This window comes from Anguilla rostrata, chromosome 10, assembly GCF_018555375.3.
Source record: "Anguilla rostrata isolate EN2019 chromosome 10, ASM1855537v3, whole genome shotgun sequence".
Taxonomy (NCBI): domain Eukaryota; kingdom Metazoa; phylum Chordata; class Actinopteri; order Anguilliformes; family Anguillidae; genus Anguilla; species Anguilla rostrata.
In genome coordinates, this window is record NC_057942.1 from 12038167 (window position 1) to 12063288 (window position 25122).

Genomic DNA, 25122 nt, shown 5'->3' on the forward strand with positions numbered 1-25122 from the left:
ATTTTTAACACTGAATCCCAAGAGTTGGCACACAATGTGCTCGGCTCCTAATGGTCCAGATACCGCGATCCCGCCCACACCCGGGGAACGAACCGGAACGCCTTGCGCTGCAGGCAAAACACACACCGACAGCCGTCTTCCCCGCTTCATTAATAAAGGGTAACTGCCTACTCTGACACAGTTTCACAGATGAAGAAGGAAAAAAAAAATCCATCTTCCTACTTTACTTCATCTCGTGGGGAGTTTTTGGCAGGCAGAGCGCATTTGCCAGGGGGAAGGGGGTGTAAGTACATCTCCGCTGCCAGCTCTGGTGTCCCTGAACAGGAACTCCACACGGCCTCTCAGAGGAAGGTGGAACAGATGGGGTTCTCTGTATCCAATGGCTCCATGCAGAAGAGCAGACAGAGAGGGAGACAAACTCCCACTCATGCTCCACCATGTTGGCTGAAAAATGCAAGCCGACAGCAATGGCAGCACAAGCATTTACAGCAAGCTTCTGATGTGTAGTATGCAAGTAAATCAAGGGGGGAGGGGGGGGACCCCAGGAAAAAGTAGTGCCAGAAACACCAGTCTGTTCCATTCTGGGGTGAAGCCTAACAAAAAATGAATTGATGCATCTTGCTTTCATGACAATGATGGACTTGAACTGGGTCAAATAGACGCTCAGTTTATACCATTGCCTTCAAGGGCTATAAACTTGACGTGTGACATGCCAGCGTGATATCCTTCAAAATTTCGCTCTGTGTTTCTTTGTCTGTTTCTGAACCTGTAGCTGCCTGCAGGAATGCTCCAGCTACCTGAAGTTCAGTATTCCCTGCCCTTGCAGGCTTACTAGCTGTCTGAAAAATAACAACCAAATACAAATTCTGTTTAGTGCATTTGGATGAAATGGAAACTACTAGATACATCTGTGCAGTCAAGCTCTATAGCTAAGCAAGTTTAACACACCTGCTTAGCTGCTTAGCTTCTTAAATAAAAAAATATATAGGTTTCCTGTTGTAGTGCTGAATAACAAACTTCTCTATGAAAAAAAACGTAGATAAGTATCAGATATAGCTATTTCATGCTAGGTATACATATTCAGGTGAACTGGTGAACACTATTTGCTGTAAGGTCATTTTAACAGCTTATTCAATTGAATTAAATAGTTCAGTATAACCTTGCACGAAGGAGTAAGGATGCTTGGAAAAATAAGACAGCTGCAAATGTTACAATACAAATAATCAAATTAGCAGGAGCACATTTCAGGAAGTCTGGATTCAGTAGTCATTAGTGTCCACCGACACCGTTGCTTGTTATCACCTGATGAGAAACCGATTTTAAAGACACAGCAGCTATATACGGTCAAGTATATAGGTTACTCGTCACCTTTAGTATTCATTGCGATGATCTATTGTTATTATTATTATATTATTCATATCATTCGAAGAAGTCGTAGAAGTAGCAGTAGCCGTGGTAATAGTAGTAGTAATAACTCAAATTTAAATGATGCACCGAGCCACACACAATGATTCAATTGACATCGGGTAGAGCTCTAAGGACTGATTATGTGCCCAACAAAAACAATTTTTCAAGAACTTTCACTCTGTGACCAAGCCTAGGTTTATCTATGATTAACCGTCATTATCGAGAAGCACTATAAAATTTAGGCCTAACACATGTAGCGTAGGCTACTTTCTCACCCTTTAACCATGACCGCACATTATGATCTTCAATAACAGCAGCAACCTGTGGTTATTGGGCCAGACAATTATTAAATAAGTAAACCTAAAATAAATAAATACTAATTATAACCCCTTCAACCGGTCCATGGGTAGGGTCAGGTTTTATATTGTTTTCAGTGATAATTATTTACACTATTACATCTGTCCATCTGCAACAGGCAGAAAGATATTTCTCACAGGATGAGCATGTACTGCAGTTTGAAACCATAACAGCAAAACGTTTTTGCCGTTTATTTTGAACTGTTATTTACATCTAAAATTGTGTTATACAGAAACTGATGTTTTATCTTTCATCAAAAAAATACTACCCATTACACACCCCCTTTCAAAACACTGAGTTTAATAAGTCCTCACCTTTCTCAGTAATTTGAGCACGTCGACTGCCTGGTCCACCTTGTGTTCGCGGAGAAGCTTTTGTATCTCTCTGATCCATGTCACCCTCCTCACGTACGGACTGTGATTCGTTTTCCGCAGCATTCCGGGTAGCTTGTCTGACTTTAGCATCAACGATGTAAACAAAAACTCCCCGCTACCGCGACTTCCATTCCTCTCTGCTTCTCCAGAGCTGTCACGCGCCTGGCGTCTCCTCTTTGAAAATTTCGTTTCGCTGTCCAGACTACTCTGTCTGCTCAGTCTAGAACCCATTTTGTTGATGGGATATTACAGTTGCACAGTAAATTATTAGTGCAATGTTCTATGTCCAGTATATAACGTAACCATGTTAATAACGCAGACCTTTACGAGCCACAAATCGTGTAAACTTGAGTAAATCACTCATATTCTATCACTGTGTTGTATCATCCTATTACTATTGTTCAATGTAAAGAAAACAAAAGATGTACCTAAAATGAAAAGCAAAACAATTTTATTTCTAATGCTACTGGGGCATGATCCCCGCTACGTTACGTTAATGTTGTCTCCTCAGTAAGGGTGTTCGCGTTAAATCAGCGGCTACCGATTCCTCGCTTGCTATTCTGTGCCTGTCCCCTTACAACACTGTTTGTGTCTGCTGCTACACCGCACCACACGAGTCTCGTACAGTCTCTATCCAATCAGAGCATACCGTGCCAACATGTGTCTTTATAAAGGAATGCCCTCGCTTGGCTTAAACTTCAGAAACCAAATGTGTACTTTTGGGCGGCTGTGCAGTTTGATGCCATTTCGTTAATGGTACAGTCGGTAATGTTTTTAAATGTATTGCTGCAATATAGGATGCCTGCTATGGCAGTGTTCTAGGCGGGCCTGTTGATTCGTTGTATTCAAGGATAGCAGAAACAGTTCGTATTCTGTCACTATTTACATTTTTTTTTTTTTTTTTTTTTGCATTTCTAAAACATCAATATTTTGGCTCTGATACCGGGTAGTTGTTTTTGCCTAACCAACAAAACCAAAATGATTTGTCATTTAAAGCCCACTTAATCTAAAAATAAACAAATAAATGAATTGAATGATCAACTACAGCTGTTCTGTTCACACACAGCACGTGCAATGAGGTAGCTAAAGGTGTAACACAGACACGCTTTAACCGTAACGATGCCGACAACGCAGATTAACACGTGAACATTCCGCTAGTTTTTAGTTTGCCTGGGATAATTTTGTGTCATTTTTATGAGAAAAGACTCAGCGATTCAGGAATACTGTGAACCTTGGAGGCAGGGTTTGGAACAGGATGAAACGGATGAGGATCATGAGGTATGATCCTACAACACGATTCAAATTTTGTTTGGTACGCATGCACATGCACATATTTTGGGAAACTGACGTTTTTTAAATCACAATTTCCTAAAGCTGGTTTTATGAAACATGATTGATAAAAAGTTTTTTGTCATCTTAAAAATTCTGTTTATTAGGAGTTATCATAGGGTGCAGGTTTAAACAAAATACAGTATGAATTTATAGACTTTTTTCAATATCTTTTGTGGTAAATAAATAAACGATGTGCATAGTTTTTTTTTTTTTTTTTTTGCCTATTACAATATTATGAAAACAGATGACTAGGAAGCTGTCAGAGGAAGATAATTTGTGGTTTGATAAGACTAAACTTGAGCTCTTTGGCCTGAAAGCAAAATGGTATGTTTGGCACAAAACCAAACACAGCCCATTACCTACATAACACCATCCCTACTGCCAAGTGTGGTGGGGGCAGCATCATTGCTTTTTAGCGGGAGGGACTGGGAAGCTTGTTGCCAAGGGCAAGATGGATGGAGCCAAATAGGTAAATTCTTCGGGATAAACTGGAGAGTCCAGGTTCCACCAGCAGATATCAACCCCCAATATCCACTCACAGATGTTACCCTGCAGATGTTAACTCGCTAATGCTAAGGCCCTGATGGTAACTAAACAAAAGTCAAGAAAGGCCCACATTTAATGTAGCTGAAATAGGCAGAGGGACTCCCCCTCTTCTGTTCCATGCATACTTAATGAATGTTGCTCTGATTGGGTGAGGGGTATCTTGCTTTGAAGGTCTGGAAGAGGGGTCAGACACGGGCTGTCTTATCTAAAAGCTGACATATTTTCAGGGGCGACATAGCTGAGGAGGTAAGACCGATTGTCCGGCAGTCGGAGGGTTGCCGATTCAAACCCCGCCCTGGGCATGTCGAAGTGTCCTTGAGCAAGACACCTAACCCCTAACCCCTAACTGCTCTGGCGAATGAGAGGCATCAATTGTAAAGTGCTTTGGATAAAAGCGCTATATAAATGCAGTCCATTTACCATTTACCATTTTCTTATTAAAGTTGACTCATTGGGCTAGCACTATGATATTATTATCAAAATATTTGTGGTTTTAGCCTCTTTCTAATGAGTCAAAACATCAGTATGTTAGGAGGCAATCCAGTTCATCTGTTGAATACCTCTACAAAAACAGAAATGTACTTCTGCTTTTAATAACAGAGGTGATATTTGTAGGCAAATAATAGTTAAATCCAGCCAGTAGTAATCTCCACCTGTGACAAGACCAAATTGTACCACGTTGGTATCTGCTTGAAACTGGAACTCCTAAATTCCAAACTGACAGGCCTCAACAGCCATTATCCATATAGACATTGACCCGTTCAATTGATGATGATTAAATGTCACAGATTCATAGACATTCAAACTTAAAAATCTAACAAGAAATGATCCTTGTGACATTCTATGGCCACACTGGAACCATGACCCACATTAGTTCTGGTGTTCTGTGTTCCTAATGAAGATAATAAGACCTTCTAGGAGAGAAGACACCTTTAGATTTTCATACAGAGGAGAACCTCAACTGAATGTTTATTTGCCTGAAGTCATTTATTTTATGCCTGTGAGAGGAAGAAGAGAGAGAGAGAAACAGACAGGATTCCTATGGTTGGCCATATCAAATTATATTGTCTTTTTCTCAAAGGTGATAATCTTAAAAACTAGATGTCTAAAATACATTAGAGACTCATTGCTCCATTTTTATTTTATTTTTTTGTATTCTGAACATTTAAGCCACTGTCAATCGTCATCCTTTGTATTGTGTTCTGATGGTTAAGGTTTAAGGTTCAATGGAATCATAGCAGTTGCACATTGAAGTGACTGCCTATGTACAATTTTGCAGACGAGGAGGGGTGCTGAGACATGGTCTGAGACAAGTCAAGGGACCATCTTAGGCTGGCTGGCAGCACTAAGGTGGGCAGTGTGTATATCTATATAAAGAGGTAAGGGCATAGATTCAGTTTGGATTTGGCTTGGATGATACCCCAGAGAAAGTAGGTCATTGGTAGGCTCTTCAGATGGTCATTTGTGTTTCTGTGCATAGCATTGGGAGGAGGAGTGCACAGGAAACTTCCTTTGCAATTCAAATGAACAGCATGGCGTCGCTATGGAAGAGAGCAGCAGCATATGAAAAGAGAAACTTGTTATTAAGGCACTCCCTTTTTGCAGCCAGGTTGTGCAGGCATTTCAGTAGAGCTGAGGACAAGTGCAGTGTAATCATCACAGCAGTACAGCATATGCTCTCAGGCGGAGAGTGCCGCCATAACCTAAGCTTGCACAGTCCAAGTACAGATAAAATGCAGGCAGTGCTGCAATGCGATATCATGAAAGAGCCCATGCCTGTTAAACTAATCAGGGCTGTATGGTACATTCTAAGCATACATATTAAGAGTGAAAAATTATTCAGTTATCTGAAATGAACCATACAAATCAAACGTATCAATGTTGGCTGCTGGGTAGCTCACTTGGTAAAAGTACTCTACTTGTGGTGCATGAGTGACCTGATTGAATCTGGCCCTTGCCACTGCCAACTGTGGCTGGCAGCTTTGCAGGGACAGTACACAATTGGCTTTGCTGTGCCTGAGAGCTATGGGAGGATGACCAACGTTCAGTTGCTCACAACCCTTGCTGTACTGTCTGGGTGCCTGTGGTCTGCTCTCTGCATGGGAGTATGATTGGGTCTTCTCCTCCGCTCTGTGCTCGAGCAGCTTGTGGCTACAATGTGAAAAGAAGCAGTATTGACCCTATATGTTTCGGAGGAGAACCGTGAGCTGTCGTCACTCACCCGGCAACAGGCGGCATGAGCCTGCATGAGCATATTTGTACATCATTCACAAATTTGATGTTCCAATTTTGGGTGGGATTGGAGATGTTATTTTTATTAATTTTTTTTGAATCACTGGAGTAGAGTTCATTCATTTGAAGTCAGTGAATGATAAGTGTTGTGACATAATGTGTTTTTAGCTGTGCCGGAAGAAGTTGTTGTTTTGTATACCAAAATTCTTGCTTACCGTGTAGATACTGTATGTCACAGCAAAAGAGGAATTAATGGGTCAGTTGCACTGTGATTAGGTTTAAACCTCATGACCACAAAACTGTATTACAGCTAGAACAGCTATCCAAATCTGGCAAATAAGGATTTACTGCTACAGTTATACATGTAATTTGTGGTCTAGAGGTTTAAATCTAAGGTTTAAACTCTAACTATGCACACTGCAATTGGCCCAGTGTGCCTTTCTGTTAACTAAGAAACTACAGTACCTAGTTAATTTACAGTAGTTAATGCATTAAACTGAGTGCCATGGAAATGTTATGTTATTATGTGCAAAGAAAGTATTAGCACCGATAAATGGCTCTCACATCACAAGTAAAATTTTATGCCAGTGTTCTAGCCTGAAGTTTTGTGGCACACTAGCACAAAATTATTGGCAGAAGTAAATGTGAGAGGTTTTTGGGTTGAAAGGGGCTTTGAATCCTCTGAGGTTGCCTGCAGCCTCTAATTTCTGTGAAAAGTTTTGTAAAACCAACCAGACAGTTTTGACACAATTTTGGAACAACAGCAACAGGATGTTGGATACTTTGGGTGCAGGGCATCCTAAAAAAAAACTGTAAGCGGGCCGTGTTAAACTGTTTCTTGTACATGAAATGACCTTCAGGTGTGTCGATTACCTTCGGCAGGAAAATGGTCAAGAAGTCGATCGTCGCTGGTGTGGTGGTACTGCTGGTGGCTTTGGTGTGTATCTTCATGGGCCTCATTTTTGGATTGGGATATAAGAGGAGCCACTTTTCTTCATCAGACCACTTCTACTCAAAGGCTGCTGTGGCTGCAGATGCAGGGAAATGCTCCGAGATTGGGAGGTAAGAGCCGGGAAACCAGTGGTTTCACACACACCCAAAATTCCTCAACTACCCACTCATATACCCACATGCCCACCTGCATCCACACACGCTCACACAGACACCCTCAAATACCCACACACATACCCACACGACCACACACATGCTCACACATGCACACACATACAGTTGAGGCCAAAAGTTCACATACACCTTGGCTAAAGATATTCAAACTCATGGCCAAATCAAGAAAAAAAATTTGTCCCAAACATTATGAAGATCACTGTACTTATAAACCCACATATATATCCACACACACCCACGCATATACCCTAACACCCACACACATTGTCTCACCAACGTGTACACCGAACACACACTCAAATGCAGGCGTATGCTCAAATAGCAACAAAAGAAAAGTGTTTCATTGAAGGTAACATTTTGCAGTGTTAGAAAATATAGCATCTTGCAGGTCCTGGACTTTCACTTCATGTCCTCCTCCAGTTAAAATAAAATTTGTATCTGGAACTGTGCCTCAGGCAAAACTCTTATTGAAATTCAAAATGGAATCAACTGAATTTTAATTATTTCTGAGGCTCTCAAGCTGAATATAATTACCTTAAGCAAAAAGTCCTGGCTTCTCTAAAGTTTCTCCATAGGGCTCTCCAGCCTCCGCTAAAAACTCCAATGCTTTGGGGAAAAATATTTCAGCTTACATAAAACTGCACTGACACTCATTAAAAGAACAATTAAAAGCACACAAGAATGTCAAAAAATATCTAGAGATTATCATGAAGCATTCAATCAGAAATCAAATGCTATCAGCCAACACTGATAAATTGGGTCAATGGAATTGGTGGCACTGAAACTGTAAATTGTGCTCTTTGTGTTTTCACCCATTCAAATGCCCTCATGAATGATTAATTAAACATTTCTAAGCAAAGATGCATGTCATTTATTATTGGGAAGTGTTCTGGTAAATTCAAATGATAAACCCCCTTTCAGTTGTAGAGAAGTGAATTTGAGTGAATTTTCTTCAGTTTCAGGTTCAGCTGTAAACTTTTGGTTTGAAAATCTGAATACCCCTGGTTTTGGGACAGCCTCTAGGTCTCCCAAGGAGCATGAAAACCGAATTTGCTGTAAGGTAGAAAATCTTTTTGGCTCTCTGGTCACGGCTTAGAACAGGGAGCTTTTGTGAAAAGTGACCAGATTAGGACACGGATCTCAAGACTTAAAGAAGCAATAATGGAAGTGCATGCACTGTACTCCTAACCCGCAAAGACTCATACTTTTCTGCACACCCACCCCCAGTGCCGCCCCTCTGTGTGTGTGATTGTGCTCTCAGGGACATCCTAAAGAGGAACGGCTCAGCAGTGGATGCCTCTATCGCTGCCCTGCTGTGCGTAGGGCTCATGAACGCTCACAGCATGGGAATCGGAGGGGGGCTCTTCTTCACCATCTATAATGCATCCACAGGTGGGTTTGCCCCCACCTTCCCTCACCCTCCACCCCCACCCCACCCCGGTTTCATCAGTTTGTGCACTGGAAAAGTACTGATATTGAGTCACATTTTTTGTTGTTTTTTTTGTTGCCATTTTTCTCCCATTTTCTCCCCAATTTAGTCGTTATACCAATTCCCCGTGTGTATCACGGTCCTGGTTGATGCGCTATCCTTCTGTTGGTCTGGGGAGGGTGTAGACTACCACATGCCTCCTCCGATACATGTGGAGTCGCCAGCCGCTTCTTTTCACCTGACAGCGAGGAGTTTCACTGGGAGAGCGTAACGCGTGCGGAGGTTCACGCTGTCTCTCCCAGATCCCCTCCCTGCTGAACAGGCACCCCGACCAACCAGTAGGAGTCACTAATGCAACTATCAGGACTCATACCCTCACCGGCTTCCCACCCGCGAACACTGCCAATTGTGTTCGTAGGAACGTCTGACCAAGCCAGAAGTACCGCTGCCAGGGATAGAACTCTGCAGTGGTAGGCGAGTGCTTTTACCTCTACACTACCCAGACGGCCCACATTTTTTGTTGTTTGTTTTCATTTTTGTATTTCTACCAGGAAAGGTAGAAACCATCGATGCAAGGGAGACAGCACCCATGAACGCAACAGAAGATATGTTTGGCAATAATACCCAGCTATCCCGGAAAGGTAGTTTGCTGTTCTCAGTAATGTGGCTTTGCTATTGAATTGGATTCTTTGGAGGAGTCCACTGAGATAAAGAAAGGCTGGATAACTGATCATTGTAGGAGAGCAGGATGGAGGGGGAATGTGTTGGTCACTCCAAGGTGAATGTGGCACTATCCGTGTCCGCACCCTGTTTCTGATCTTTACCTTGGATCAAAGGTGATTTGCCCATAGCAGCTCAGCTAAGATATTTTCTGGAAGTCGCTTAAGAAACTGAAATGTCAGCCCGATTGTAAACAATGAGAGAGGCTAGGACGTTGCCTGCCTATACAGGTCGTTACATGACCGAAAGTTAAGCTTACAGGTTATATTGAAGTGATTTGGGGAAAATCAATAAATCAAGACTTAAATACCCATATGCAATATTTATCTATTCATCCGAGTCAGCGTCTCTCACATGGCTGTTCTGAAAATGGTCTCTACGCAGAAACAAAAACAGCTTTCAGTTTTGGGAGCCATCCTAGCGGCCATTTGAGAATTAACCGTCCCTTGCTATACAATGTATGCTTAACATGTTCATGAAACATGTAAGTGCTGACATTAGGACATGTGATGAATGGAGTGAGAGAGCTGACCTGGACACCTTTTCCCTGTGTCTGCTCGTAGGTGGGCTGTCCATTGCTATTCCCGGGGAGATCCGCGGTTATGAGATGGCGCACAAACGCCATGGAAGGCTACCCTGGGCGGAGCTGTTTGAGCCCAGCATCGCATTGGCACGCAACGGCTTCCCCATCGGCAAAGCACTGGCCAAAGCCATGGCCTCGAACCAGGACGCCATCTTGAGCGATACAGCCTTTTGGTAAAAGTAGCACTCTGTGGTCCTTTGAGCATCACGTTAGCATCCAGTACAGGTTACAACAGAGTGCTCCATGCATTCCATATTTGTGTGAAGCGTTCACTGTGTTTTTTGCACACAGTACCCCTTGTCTGAAAGTACATGCTGTTACAGTATGTGGAGAAATAAAACTGTCTCTAGTCAAAGCAGTTCAGGGATGGCTTATTCCCCAGACACACAGACTTGAGCCTGGAGATTCTTATGACATTTTCTCTGTTCTTGTTTTTTTTTATTTCAGTGAAGTGTTTTGTGACATGCACAAAAACCTCCTGAAGGAAAATGATATTATAAAATTTCCCAAACTAGCTGACACCTACCAAAGGATAGCAGCAGAGGGGCCCGATGTTTTCTACAATGGGACTATGGCTCGCAGTATTGTGGCGGAAATCCAGGCAGCAGGTCATTGTCTCCCTTGCCTTATCGTTATTTTGTGTCAAAATTGTATTATTTATTTCACACTGGTGACAGACGGCGCAGAGAAGGAGCACAATTTGTTTAAAGGTTAAAATTGAGTAGCAACAAATAATATTTGAACAATTCTTAATTGTAAATAGCAATGGTAACTGAAGTTCTACGTATTCCTGCTGCTGTGACATTTCTTGGAAAGGAACTTTGTATGATGCTTGCCTGTTTCAGGGGGAATTATAACGCTGGACGACCTGGCGGGCTACGAGCCCCAGCTAAACGAAAACCCACTCAAGCTCAATGTGGGAGAGTACACTGTGCACGTTCCAGATGCCCCCTCCAGCGGCCCTGTGCTTGCCCTCATACTCAACATTGTGGATGGTAAGGAACCTCACTAAGTGTCTTATTACATTATTACATTACAGGCATTTAGCAGACTCTCTTATCCAGAGCGACTTACACAACTTTTACATGGCATTTTTTACATTGTATCCATTTATACAGCTGGATATATACTGAAGCAATTTCGGTTAAGTACCTTGCTCAAGGGTACAACAGCAGTGTTCTACCCGGGAATCGAACCTGCGACCTTTCGGTTACAAGCACAGTTCCTTACCCACTGTGCTACACTCCGTCCTAACCCCTTATCAATAGGGGTTCAGGAGTTTGGGTTGGGGTCGCTGAGTGTCTTGTGGATTACATTCTCTCTGAGTGTAGGGGGAAATCATAGTTGGAGGTCTGTAAATCACACACTTCAATTACTCGGTGTCTGAAGGGCTCTACCTGTAATGTATGGTTAGAGGCAGGAGGCACTATTTGATGGCTGTAGTTTAGTGATCTATGAGAGCTGACTCCTATGGTGTGTATCTAGGATTTAGAGTTTACTGATATACACGACCTCTCTCGGTCGCATGAACTGTGGTTGTTTACAAAAGAGAAAAATATGAAAAGAAAGGTATTACACCGTACGGTTTCTAAGACCGTTATTGCATTTGATAATTATTGTTGTGGTATATTGCCCCAGCCCTAGGATAAGTCTGATGACCAAAGCCTGTAGGGGTTTCAGCAACAATAAGGCCAATTATGTACTGCCTTGCTGGGCTGCTGGCAGGTCAGCACTGGCACAGGCAGTGTTCCTTCAAACAGCCGACTCACTGTTCTGTGGATGAAGCGTTCTGGTCCAGGGGGGTTTTCGGCAGTCTGCCCCTCTCGCCGCACTGCCGCCCACTCCCTCCACACACCCTCCCGTCTCTCACAGAAACACTGATCCAGCTAATTTGCCATTTACAGAGGCCGCTTGCAGGGGAACATCATTAACCAAGCTCCAGACCCCGAGTGGCATGATTTGCCACTAATTGGCCATAAATGAGTAAAAGGAACGCACATTTAAAATCCCACTAGTTTCTCATCCTGGAGATTCATTACAGTGGCTGTTCTCACCAAGCATTCATCAAAACCATAGACTACTCGCATCTTCAGATTCAAATCTGCAGACTGCACTGAGTGCAGAGAGCACCTGCACTCTCTGGCACAGCTCTAGTGTAGCAGTATGATGAGATGTGACAGGCTTTATATTCTTTGACAAGGCATCAAAATGATGAGTATTTCCGCCATGTTTTTTTGACTCGCAAAGCTTTTATTTGCAGGCTACAACTTCACGGGTATGAGTGTCTCTACCTCTGAGAAGAAGACGCTCACGTATCACCGCATCGTGGAGGCCTTTCGCTTTGCCTACGCCAAGAGGAGCCGACTCGGTGACCCTCGCTTTCTCAACATCACAGACGTGAGCTCACCACTGCTGCCCCGCTGCTAGTCTCTCAACTCACAGGGGTTTACATCCTGAGAAAATGACCTTCCACTCCACTTCCTGTCTCTGCTCTTAGACATAGCAATGGGAATGGCCAAGGAGCTGGGGTCAATGTGTGTTTCTTTTATTTTTCCATTTACAACCGTGCGCTGCTTATAGGGATACCATTACCCTTAAAATCTATACGTGCCTGTAAATGCAGGTTTTCCTCATATTTCTTAAGTGTTTATTAAGCTTTTGCTGTATATATTCCACATGAATTAGCAATATTCAATTACACCATTGATTCCTTTGGATGTGGATGTCATAAGTCTGCTATAGTTACAATATAATGATTTTAAAAATCACCAGAAACAAGTCAAACAAAGTTTTGATGCAGTAGGTCATCTCTGCTGTTGATTTAACGCTGGAAAAAATACCAGTTCATGCTGTGTGATTTATTCTTCTCTCCCCCTTCAGCTCATTTACAACATGACCTCAGACTACTTCGCAGACAGAATCAGGAGCAAAATCACTGATGACACCACTCACCCCGACAGCTACTACGAGCCGGAGTACTTTGTCCCTGACAACCACGGAACGGCCCACCTGTCGGTCATAGCGGAAGATGGCAGCGCCGTGGCGGCCACCAGCACTATTAACCTGTAGTAAGGACTTTGGCTCTCAAAAACCATGGCTGCCTTTTGCCTGCAGGGGTCATACATGGTACATTAACACAAGCTTTGCTGACATGAGATGGCTGTGCCTTTTTAATAGCTAAGGTTGTAGCAATATTGTATGGTCGCACAAGACAGCCACTGGTCCACAAGGTACGTAAACTAAAATATAATTTACAGTCCATGTTGATTATGTTTCCCCAGTTTTGGCTCTAAAGTTATGTCTCGTTCGACTGGGATCATCTTCAACGATGAGATGGATGACTTCAGTTCTCCCTATATAACCAATGGATTTGGGGTACCTCCATCACCAAACAACTTCATCCAGCCAGGTGAAACATTCCCTCTGAGGACCCAATGTGTTTCCTCACACACATATCAAATTATTTTTGAAGGAACAATCATTTTACTCAACCAAAATATCTGCATGTGCCTAAATTTTGCACTGGCATACCCTGCATTGGTGTCAAAGAATAATGTCTTAAAAGAATGATTTTCTTCCTCAGGTAAAAGGCCACTTTCATCCATGTGTCCAACCATCATTTTCGACAAACACAACAAAGTGAAGATGGTGGTGGGAGCCTCTGGGGGCACCATGATCACGACCGCAACCGCTCTGGTAAGCCTGCAAACGTGCCCCCTGTTCTCTCACACGCCAAGGCCCTTTCATTTGAGCCTTGCAATGAGCCTGAAGGAAATGGTAACTCCCAGCACTGGCCCTGTCATTTGTGCTCCAGGTGATTCTCAATTCGTTGTTCTTCAACTATGACCTGAAAAAAGCAGTGACGGAACCCAGGGTCCACAACCAGCTCAACCCCAACAAGACTATAGTGGAGGAGGACTTTGAGAAGGTTGGCCTCTTCTTGTTGCTGCTGTTGTAGTAGTATTATTATTATTATTATTATTATTATTATTATTATTATTATTATGTGTTACTTCGACAGGATATTGTAGCATTCAGACATCAAACCCAAAGCTAGGGCCACAAACAGGGAAAAATAACCTATATCAATCACAGTTTGCCAAACGAAACCCTTCACGGTTTTTTAAAATTATTTCTAAAATCTTTTAATTTTTTTTGGGTATGTGTGCAGAGTGTGCTGGATGGCCTGGCTCAGAAAAACCATGTGACAGAGCTGCACCAGACCCCAGGGTCGGTGGTGCAGGCCGTGGTTCGCCAGGGAGACCATATCTGTGCCGAATCTGATCCCAGGAAAGGTGGCTATCCAGCAGGGTACTGATCACTGAGAGATTGGCATCATTCATCCTCAGTCCCCCACATCTGGGGCCACAGAGCAACGAGGAAGAGCCATGAACAAGCACAGCCAGAGGAAGAACCATTCCCCCTTTTTATAAGCGATGCCCCAAGTGCCTTAGAGGGAGATCTGATTATGGCCTCCTCAAGGAGAGCCAGCCATTCTCTTGCTCCATGTTTAGCCTGTTTTACTTCACCTGGGGTTAAACATAACAACTCAGTTTCCATTTCAATACCTCTCATTTTCACAACTGAAATTGTTATTTCAAAGTGTTATTTTTTTGTCAGCATTATTTATTATCAATTTTGTGTTTTTGAAAAACGAAGAGATTGCAAGGCCGGGAGTGGCATGAGAAACAATATTTGTAGGTGACGTTGTAGACATGTTTGCCAACAACAGTTTCTTCCTGGAAATATCAAAAGATCTTGGGAGGTGTGATAGATTTTGTGTGATCATTTCTACTTCATTACATACAATCAACACCAGCCCAGTATCTGCTTGGTGATTACAGGGAATAAATTGTGTATGTATACATTCACAAAAACAAAATGAAAAGTGAGATCAGTACTCAACAGACACTGTGAACAGAGAGAGTTTTTTAATCAAACAGAGATGGTTATTCAGAGATGAAAGGGGAAACATTAACAGTCAGTCCACTATTTTTTATATATGGGTTGATTGTCAACTGTCTTCTTTCTTTCTTTCGAATATGGCCAACAGATTTGTTACATTTTTCATATAATAAAATAATAAAGGAAGAAAAATAAAGGTATAAATGAAGCCTTGTCTCTATCATCTGTGATCATATGCAATAGCATGGCTGATTAGTGCAAGACTCATTATCTTCATTCCGAGGTCTACTATCTTCTTTTTTTATGGATTTCATTTACAATTTTGTTTTCATCCGAGAAAACAAGATGATGCATTTTCACCCCACAGCTATGACCAGACTATCTGTGGAATTCTCTTTTCCCTCTTCTCATTGAACATTCAATGAAAATCTCATTGAAAATGAGATTGGACTGGAAATCTACAGATTTTTTTGGTTGAGCTATGGGTTTGAGGGATATGTGTGACTTTTACACCGGCAGTCTCCCAGTGAGTTCCATTGGGAAATTTATTTTATCTAATGATATTTTTCTATTTCTTCATGATGCCATGTGTAGACTGAGACAAACTTAAAAAATAGTTTATTAATGTTTAATATCAAGTAAGACTGAAGAGGTAAATGTATAGTACATTTTAAAAGACATTTGCATATATATTTTTTATACATTGTTCTCATTCCTAGCTTGTTATTAAACATTTTATAAAACATTTGTCTTGTGTTGGTTGTTTTACATTTTTATTATTTTCTTTCATAAAATCAAGTGTTGTCACTGTGCTTCTGTTGTTATATTGGACTTTGCTTTCTAGAAAAAAATGACTTCATTTGAGTTTCACAAATTTCAACATACCTACAGTGTGCAACCTGATACTTCACACTGTTTACTAATCCCAGGAATTAAAATAATTTTAAATATTTTATGCCATCATAAAGCAGGCAGCCATACATATTATCATGGTTTTGGGACATCACTGAGTCCCCTAGCTGGCATCCAGAAAGTAACCATTACAACTGAACTCATGCCTCTGGCTGCTGTCTGTCCACACAACCACTGAATATTTCATGAAGTATTGATCAGACATGGCAATAATTTATGTGACCATAACTTAACCGAGCGGCTGAGGAAATGTGATATTTCAAATGTAAAAGCAGGATTCCACTTTAAATGCATGATACGTATGTCGGCACATTCAAGAGACTTGAAAACCATTACGCTGTACAATCAGACACATTATTTGATCGCATCAGAATACACTCATCTGAAACAGAGCCAAAATATCCTCGTACTGATATCGGTTCATGTGCGCCTCATATTTATTTTGAACCCTTTATTTCAGGGCCTGCTGCTTCAGTCAATCCTATGATATCAAAAGTGTTTCTAATTTGGGGGTATACACTGCTATTAATGTACACAGCATGTGCAACTGGATAATCAACTAAATTAAAATGTTTACCCAGCAAACATACTTTCTTTCAGAAACATACTCATACACCCTTATTGTATGTGTCAGTTTTCTTCACATGCTCCTTCTCTTTGTTACAATAACACAACATAATATAATTATGTTGAACAGGCCGTTCAGCTCAATAATGCTTGCCATTTTCCTAACTAAGTTAGTGCTCTGATTTCCTACAGACTAGATAGTATCAATAATGTGTGTAAATAATCTCTTGTGTGATGAGTCATGCTGAGCACAACTGGAACATGAACATTCATTCATTCATTTAATTCATATTTAAAAGTCTGTCATGCTCTAAACTGGCATAATTATCCGATTATCAGTAGCTGTTCTTCTATAAATGTGACAGGATTACCTTTAATATACAGCTGAACTAAACAACTAATTGGGTTTTTAAAAACCGCAAAGAGCTTGCGTGTCTTCCCACTTTATTGGCAATGTTATTTAAGGATTATGGACTGGCCAAGAAATCACATCTTTTACCAATGAATAAAAAATCAGCTTGAATTACAGTAAAAGGTAAATTTAGGTGAGAAAATCATTTTTCAAAACTGTTAAAATGAAGGATGGGGGCACTATACCCACCTAGCAGGGGCATAATGTAGGAAATATTAAAACTGACTTTTGTCAGCGGAATGTTCTCCTTGGAGAATAAGGTGTTTCAAAGACAGCATTATATCCCAGACCCCTTATTGAAAGGAGGGTGCTCCTGCTCGCTTCCCTGTTATAATGGGCCATGCTTAAATATGCTTCAACAAAGCTGTGCTATAGTGTTCTGGGGCCGTTTAATCATTTTTCTCTTTTGTGAAGGTTGAACAATGTTGTTGCCTTTTGGGATTATCACAGTGTCAAATTAAAATGACTTCTTTTTACCTGGAATTACATCTGTATCAACTTCAGACAGCATTTACCAAATGAATAGAGATATCATTTATTGATAGTCTGCCTATCCATGTCTCAAAGTCTCCGTTATGTTTTTGTTTCCATGGCTAAAGCCTGAGCAGGTGGCTATAGTCTTTAGAAAAGCCTTAAGCCTCGATTCTGTGTTACAGTACAAGTACTGTCAGAATTTTATCTGTTTTGATGTATAAAGCATTTTTCTTCTGTATCATATGTTGTCTTAAAAGTTCTAGCGAGGGTCTGTGTTTCTATTCATGTTTGGAAAAGCGGGGTTTCCTAAAACCTACAGATGGATGCCATGCCCTCGGGTAGACAAGGCTGCATAATATTTCTCTGTATGAGTAAATCCTAAGAAATACTACAAGTCCCTGGCTGCTCGTGCCGAAATTTCAAAACTAACGAAGGTGCTGTGCAGAAACTTTCCTTGGAAAGAGCTTTGCCTCAGCTATGAGTAATTGCTAATCCTATTATTCTGCATCAGAGGCTGGCTACTGCTGCATGTTTATGCTTTGTACTGCTGGCAGGCTAACAACAAGCTCTTTATGCAGGTGAGTAAACATCAGAAAGACAGCGCTGTTGATTGCAATGGGGATGAGCTTTGCTTTCGAAAGGTTGGAAGAAGGATTACTGACACGCTTTTAGCTTGGGGGTGTGTCCCTAAAAAAGTCTAAAATGAATTCCACTGAAACATATAGGGCTGAGTTTCCATGTAGTACACCAGGAAGCCTTGGAACATATTTGCCACCTTGAACAGGATCCAAGCCAAAACAAGATGATGATTCATAAAGACGTAACAGACAAACGGACAAATGCATCTACAGCAAGGATTTTCACTCATTACATTACATTACAGGCATTTGGCAGACGCTCTTATCCAGAGCGACGTATACCATAATCAATACTCTCCAATACCATCATTTTAATCACAATGAAAATCAGAGTATAATATCACACAAATACACACATGTCAAATTTTTCAAAATCACACAGCATATCAAATCAAAATGCCACACCTCTGAAGTAAATAGAATTCTTTCTATGTTTTCATTATTAGATGATATTTTAGTGTTTGTTTCAATTGTAGCAGACCATAGATTATTAATCTGAGAGTGCATGCATCTAGGGAGTTATAGTTTTTGTATAGCTTTGCTTGTGAGGTTGGCTAAATAATAAAATAAATATAATACTTCAAAGAGGATCAGATGACTATAGTTAGGCTACTTTGTGAGCATGACTTTTTCGTTGATTTTACAGCATGGATGGTGCATCAAATGTGTGACCTATCGGACAGATGTATGTCATGTTGTTGTACTGACCAAAATTTTAGAGCTTTTTTGTCGGTGCCAAGTCTGTTTTAAGCATTATCGGCCAGTACCAATACAAATCCCAAATTTTCTTTTTTACATGAAAAACGCAGAATCCTGCATTAATTGAATATCTGGGACTAATAATGATTCATGCTTGCACAATTCTAACTTAAACTTGCTAGAACAGAATGACAGAATGTCACTTTGACAGAACGAACGTCGTCATGTCATTTTCACAAACTATCTCAGACAACCCAGATCTATTGAAAATGTGGCTAATTGTCCTCAAATCTGATGCATGACAGCTGATTGATCTGCTGGAATTCGCCTTCCATATATTTAGGTTGAATTAAATAAGGTTTGGCAATGCAGCTGAAACTCTGTTGTTTCCTAATTGTAGCAGAAGTTTGATTATTAAAAGTAATTTTCCAGCATGCAGCTGAGCAGAGGAAGTGCAACAGGCACAGAGCAGCTCCATCTAAGCTTAACCTCTCTGGTCCTTGGGGGTGAAGACCTTGCACCACATGAAAATTGAGCTGGCATGACATAAAAATTGATATTTATGTGTACAACTGTGAGTAAACGCTTTAAATTAACTTGTTCATATTACAGCCCCTGGAAATACAATGCCACTGTGAGACTTACATGAAGCGTATTTTCTTGTTTTAGACAACAAAGCCCCAAATACCAGCCACTGTAAAGGTGATTGATCATAAAAAACTTCAGCCTTCTTTCATGGCACATGAACACTTTTTGGGCCAACTGGAATCACATACTAAAACTGAAATAACAACAACAAAAAGAAAAACACCGTGGCATCTCTCATTTAATAGCATTAAAACAAAAAAAACATTCATATTGTGAAAAGAGTATGAAGACTCAACAACCGGCACAACAGCATTGACAACACCGCGGAAGACGTTCCTGTCTTCTGCATTGTGTCCCAGATCTTTCAGTGCATCCACGACAGCCTATAAAGATGAGAAGAGTAGGAAACAGAGCCACACTATTTCTACCATCACTGCAGTGGCAAGTCTGGTGATTTTACAACATTACTCTGTCAAAAGTTTCAATGTAAGATGAGATGGGGTTTTGCCTTGTCAAATCTGGTTTCAATATTCACTGCATTTTCGGTGTTTATGAACAATTCACGGGAAGAAATGGCTTCTTCCAGAGCTTTCCCAAACCACAGACGGTTCATGATTGCTTAGGGAATAAAGTATGGAGGAGCTGTGCTGTCTGAGAGTGGTTTTGTAACACTGGGGAAAAGATTTGTGGGTAGAAGCTAGGTTTTGTATGAATTTGAGGATTGGGGACAGGCACTTACCAGGGCTACAGCAGTGGTGATCATACTGCCACCTGACCCCCCAAACACCAGGATCATTGACAGGGATTTAGAGTAAAGCACAACAGGAGCCATGGAAGAAGGGGACTTCTAACCTAGGAAATAATGTTTTGTTTTTTTTTTATTTCAAGAAAAAAGGAAGCTTACAGACAAGAGAGCAGTCAGCTTGCGAGTGACTTGCCTGGTAGGGCTGTGCTATGGTGGTTTTGAATCGTTGACCATGCCTGGGCTGCCTATAGAAGGTAGGCCTCCAAAGCCATCATAGCTGATCACTGTGACACCCAGGACAGAAGCTTCTAGTCTGCATGGCTGCCATCACATCACATTGCACAATAGCAAACACTGGGTGTAATGACCGTACAGCCCGACCAGTGAATGCTGAATGTATGCTGGCAACACAGGCACTGGTAAAGAACCCTTGTTTGTCTGTACTCCCAGATTTCTGGAGGATGTTGCAGCAACGGACATCAACAATGCAGAAATTGGCCTTTGTTTACAATTTGGCACTCCAAATTGTGAGAAAGAGTATCATGACTTGAACCAGTTTCAAAAAGATTAGAAACAACAGGTCAGTGCCATAGCTGATGTAATATCCTGTCAAATTACCAGCAGAGGCGTGATCTGCTTTTCCACAGAAATCTCACAGTTGATTGCATCACAGGATGACCGCTGTATTGGGAAAGTACTCCCTGGAGCCAAAGCTGCAGAGAACAGGATGCTCAGGGACACAAGCTGAACAAAGACAAGTTGAATGGGTGAGATGACAAACTTTGACACACCCAGCCCGGCTTTCTCCCTCAGATTACTCCACCAACCGCAACTAGCATTGACACATATCTACAGCTACATATCTACACTATGAACCAACGACAGAAATGCCACGTTGTCTAATTAGTTAAAGCACAAATTTAGAAAAGAAATTACAAATGATGTTTATTGAAAACTGAAAAGAACATTAAAAACAATATTTGAGGAAGCTCTTTTTATACTGCCCATAACGATTGGCAGTCAAATTTTGTATATTTTGTCTGCCTTCCAAGGTGGCGTTGTAACCTCATCAATCATTCTTCACACCATGTATGGTAACACACTCACAAGCTATAGATTGTGCTGGTGACAGAAAACCCTGTGCCATCCTCATCCAGAGCTGACAAAATGGTGGTCCCGAGACTGACCCTGGAAGAACTGAGATTGTAATATGAAGAATCATGGGTACAGCTGCTGCTGATCACTGCTCTGAGTCAATCTGCTAACCCTTCTGTTATTACCTGAGATGCTCCCTGTATCACAGGAAAGACAAATAAAGTACAAGATCACAAAATGAGGTCTGCCTCTTTTATTAAACTGCATCATCATTTCCTCACCTTGAGATTCTGTACAGAACAGAGATTATAAAAGGCTGGCTCAAGACACAACGAAGAAAATTCAATTTTGTCACACAGAAGACACAAATAGTGCGTTTAGCATAGTGTGTGTAGTTTTTTTTTTTTGCAAAAACTTACAGTTGCAATAACATGGTTAAAAATAACATGTGGAGGCAACTGGCCAGCTCTTCCTTTAGAAATACTGCTCTGGTGTAGATGTGTCCCATGTTTCGTGCTGAATCCAGATCATGCTAATATGCGTCTAGCAGCAGCACATCATTTTCTGCAACATCACCAGGGAGGGTGGGTTTAACATCATGGATTTGCCCGTGTCTCCTCTTTCACCAGCAACCTCCAGCAGCGCGCCCAATCAACTGGAGGGGGTTGAAGCAGCGAGACTGGCCTAGAAATGCCATTGGTCATTCCAAATTGGAAGAAAGGGAATAAGTTTGATGAAAGAACGTGTGTTTAGTGCATACGGCTCTTCACAGCCAACTGCAGCAAAGGTCCTCTGAGGCCAGAGAAAATATTTCTGCGTGCGCCCAAAACCAAGTCCAAGGGTGACTTTACTTCCGAATGCTTATCAAATGATTTTTCATAATTTCAAGTCAAAAATCGCACTAACAAAATAACAGAAGAGTACACTAGTACGAAAGCAGCACCCCCAAAGCCAAATTTAAGTAGGCAGTGAAAATCATTGCACTAATATATGTTTCATCTCCTCTTCCCTCTCCACACACCAGCCGCCGTAAGAAATCATTAAGTAAACCCCCTCAAAAGCAGCCACCTGCGAGGACTTGAACTGATAGGGCGGGAAGAAAGAAGTTAACGGATATCACCAGTAACAAAGAGATCAAATGTGCTCAGGGGCTTATTGCCAGATGAGTTAACGTTGCATAAAGGGGCTTATTAAAGTGTGGCTCCCCCTTGGTGGCAGGAGACTTGTAATTGGAAAATAATGAAGCTCTGAGACAGTGATGGCGCCCCCCTCAGGCCCTCCTTGATGAATTCCACAGCCAGCTGTCACAAGCCTTGTCTGGGTCGTTTGGCTAAACAGAAGGTCCTCGTTGCCTTGCGGAGCATGAAGACTGCTGCTGGGAGCCAGCCCACGCCCAGTAAAATCCTCTGCCCTGTGTGCACACTGAATAATGCGGCGTGTATCCGGTGGGTTAATGCAGCCGATTCCAAAGAAGAGAAATTCTGTAACACCCTGTTCTCTTTATTGCAGGAACTTGCAATAAAGAGAACTTTTTTTTTCAAACTTGCAGGAACAGAAGATGACTGTGAAATACCCGCACAAGTGCCATGGATGAATGCTTAATGCTGCAGATCCTCCACTTTGCGGTCTGTGTTGTGATGTGTCTGCTGGACAGATTGATCCCAGTTTTAACCAGCTCTTTTATCGCCAGTTTAAAACTTATTGCAACATAAATAAGATGACTAAAATAAGGAGATAAAAGCCAGGCAGCTTACAGTGCGTAATCCATCCATGAAAGCTCACCTCGATAACATTGCAGTTGGGGTCATGGGTATTTTTCCATTTGCAAAATGTGACGCTTCAATATAGCGGCGATATATCAAGATCTTTTGGTTACCTTCCATGGAGCCCGGGGAGAGGTTGTAACCTGTAAACAAGGAAAAGCAGGAGTCAGACTTGTTTAGAGAACAACTGAGAAATTTTGGGATGGCACTCTAAAGATCTCCAAAAATAAATGAGAGCTACTTTCCATGAGTGCTCCTGCAGCATTACAACAAAAGTCATTATTTATGCAGAGTACCACTTTACTTGGATGGTCACATTCATTAAATACACAGAGTAGATATCCAGCTTTTATGAATGTGTACTTTATGAATGTTATTTTCTAGACAAAATGGCAGTATTTCACTGGAGATAAAACCATACAACAGGTCGTTTATGCCAAAGGTGATTGCATTTCAACTCCTTATTAGAACTTGCCAGATCAGATACTCAACATTTGTCATGCCTCAATAAGATTGGCACGGTAGCTGCCTTTTACTCTGGGCAGAATAGCACATTAACCGGTGAAGAGCCTGTCATGTGGAAATCCTTCATTCTGCAGTGCACCGACCTTTCATGACATTCAGAATGAAGGCATTGTGTAGTCTCCCAGTGGAACTGTCCATGTGTCAATTTAACTTTGTGTGACTTCAGATGTTCCAGGGATAATTTTTCAACGACAAAATGAATGGGGAGGACAATGACCTGATAGAAAACTCACCAAGGATGTGTTGATGAAGGGTGTATGATTTGGAATACAAAGAAATAATTATTAGGTAAACAATAGACAATGATGATGAGAGGGAATTTTCGGTCTAAAAATGTTTTTATTTACTGCTGTTCTTTTTACTCAGTTATCATGAGACTGAGGATCTATGTGAAGATTTGTGATGTTGTAAACAGTATTGTGCAACATTTTGTTGTGAGTCACCAAAAATGAACTCTGTTTCCTAGACAGTTAAAGCTAAATTGAATTTTAATGTGCTATTTTGCTTGGCAGCAGTAAGGGGGAGCGAGCATATTCGTGTGACAGAACTTCATAATGTCACTTCAGGACCTGCCTCTCGTACAGTGTACATCCCGGATTAGGGCTCTTGCTATTTCCCCAGTGTAGAAGGCCTCAGCCCCTTGCCTGTGTACCTCCTCATACCCACAGACTTCCCAAGGGATGCCAATCCCCTGACTGTCTGCAGAGGGAGACAGACATGCAAGTAGAAATTACAGCACTTTTTATACATAGCCCCCCATTGCAGGGCACCATAATGCTTGTGAAAAATGGCTTCACAGGTGTTTCTGATCAGTCAGGTGTGTTACAATGCTTCCTGGGGGCAGCTTTCCGTATCTAGTCTTGATTTTGGGCTTTTGATTGCCTTTGGATTCTGTTATAGGTATTTGTCAATATGAGGACCAGAGTTGCACCAAAGAAAGTCAAGGAAGCCACTATGAGGCTGAAAAAAAGAGAAAAAAAAAACTGTAGAGACATAGGCCAAACCTTAGGTTCACCAAAATCAATTGTTTAAACATCATTAAGAAGAAAGAGAGCACTGGCCAGCTCAATAATTGCAAAGGGCCGGGTAGGCCAAGAAGACCACTAAAACTGATGACCAAAGAATTCTCACCATAATGAAGAAAAATCGAAACACCCGTCGGACAGATCAGGAAGAGGCAGGCATGGATGTGATAGTGACTACTGTCCACAAAAGACTTCATGAATAGAGGCTACATCACAAGATATAGTTAGCTACAAAAATCTGGACTAGTTAGCTGCAAAAACAGGATGGCCGGGTTACAGTTTGCTAAGATGTACCTCTTATCAGCTCAAGCTCAACAAAATGCTGCCAGATTCATTGCATTCACTGTAATGCCATCCTTGACCTACCAGGCTCTTTGTGATTTCTGAGCTCACTAGTGCCCTCTTTCTTTTTAGTGACATTCCAAACAGTTAATTTTGGTTAGCCAAAGATTTGGTCTATGTCTGTTGGTCTATGGACTGTTTTTTTTTTAATTATTTCTCAGCCTCATAATGGCTTCCTTGACTATCATTGGCACAACTCTGGTACTCATGTTGACAAACACCAATTACAGACTCCAAAGGCAATCAAAAGGTTAGAATTATAACTAGATACTGAAAGCTCACTTATATCTGCACTAAGCAAGCAATTGAACGCACCTGACTTATCAG

The 25122-nt window shown here is 41.5% G+C and overlaps 2 protein-coding genes across 8 annotated transcripts in view; one reads left to right on the top strand and one right to left on the bottom strand.

Annotated features, from left to right (window-relative positions):
• LOC135264976 (leucine-rich repeat-containing protein 75B-like) overlaps nucleotides 1-3046 on the bottom strand; it is a 40039-nt gene extending 36993 nt beyond the window's left edge. Inside the window, exon 1 of the mRNA XM_064354118.1 lies at nucleotides 2079-3046. Coding sequence (XP_064210188.1) covers nucleotides 2079-2369 — 291 coding nt within the window. The 5' untranslated portion in view covers nucleotides 2370-3046. The remainder of the gene's footprint in view (nucleotides 1-2078) is intronic.
• LOC135264975 (glutathione hydrolase 1 proenzyme-like) overlaps nucleotides 1-15757 on the top strand; it is a 63436-nt gene extending 47679 nt beyond the window's left edge. Inside the window, exons 1-14 of one of the 7 annotated variants that reach the window (XM_064354111.1) lie at nucleotides 3242-3416; nucleotides 5296-5366; nucleotides 7131-7310; nucleotides 8635-8765; nucleotides 9354-9443; nucleotides 10086-10278; nucleotides 10553-10713; nucleotides 10951-11100; nucleotides 12366-12502; nucleotides 12986-13173; nucleotides 13387-13514; nucleotides 13689-13801; nucleotides 13920-14033; nucleotides 14277-15757. In XM_064354111.1, the coding sequence (XP_064210181.1) occupies nucleotides 3333-3416; nucleotides 5296-5366; nucleotides 7131-7310; nucleotides 8635-8765; nucleotides 9354-9443; nucleotides 10086-10278; nucleotides 10553-10713; nucleotides 10951-11100; nucleotides 12366-12502; nucleotides 12986-13173; nucleotides 13387-13514; nucleotides 13689-13801; nucleotides 13920-14033; nucleotides 14277-14423 (1887 nt within the window). In that variant the 5' untranslated portion in view covers nucleotides 3242-3332 and the 3' untranslated portion in view covers nucleotides 14424-15757. The other 6 variants (XM_064354112.1, XM_064354114.1, XM_064354113.1 and 3 more) reach the window with 6 other exon arrangements.
• Nucleotides 15758-25122: the final 9365 nt, after the last annotated feature.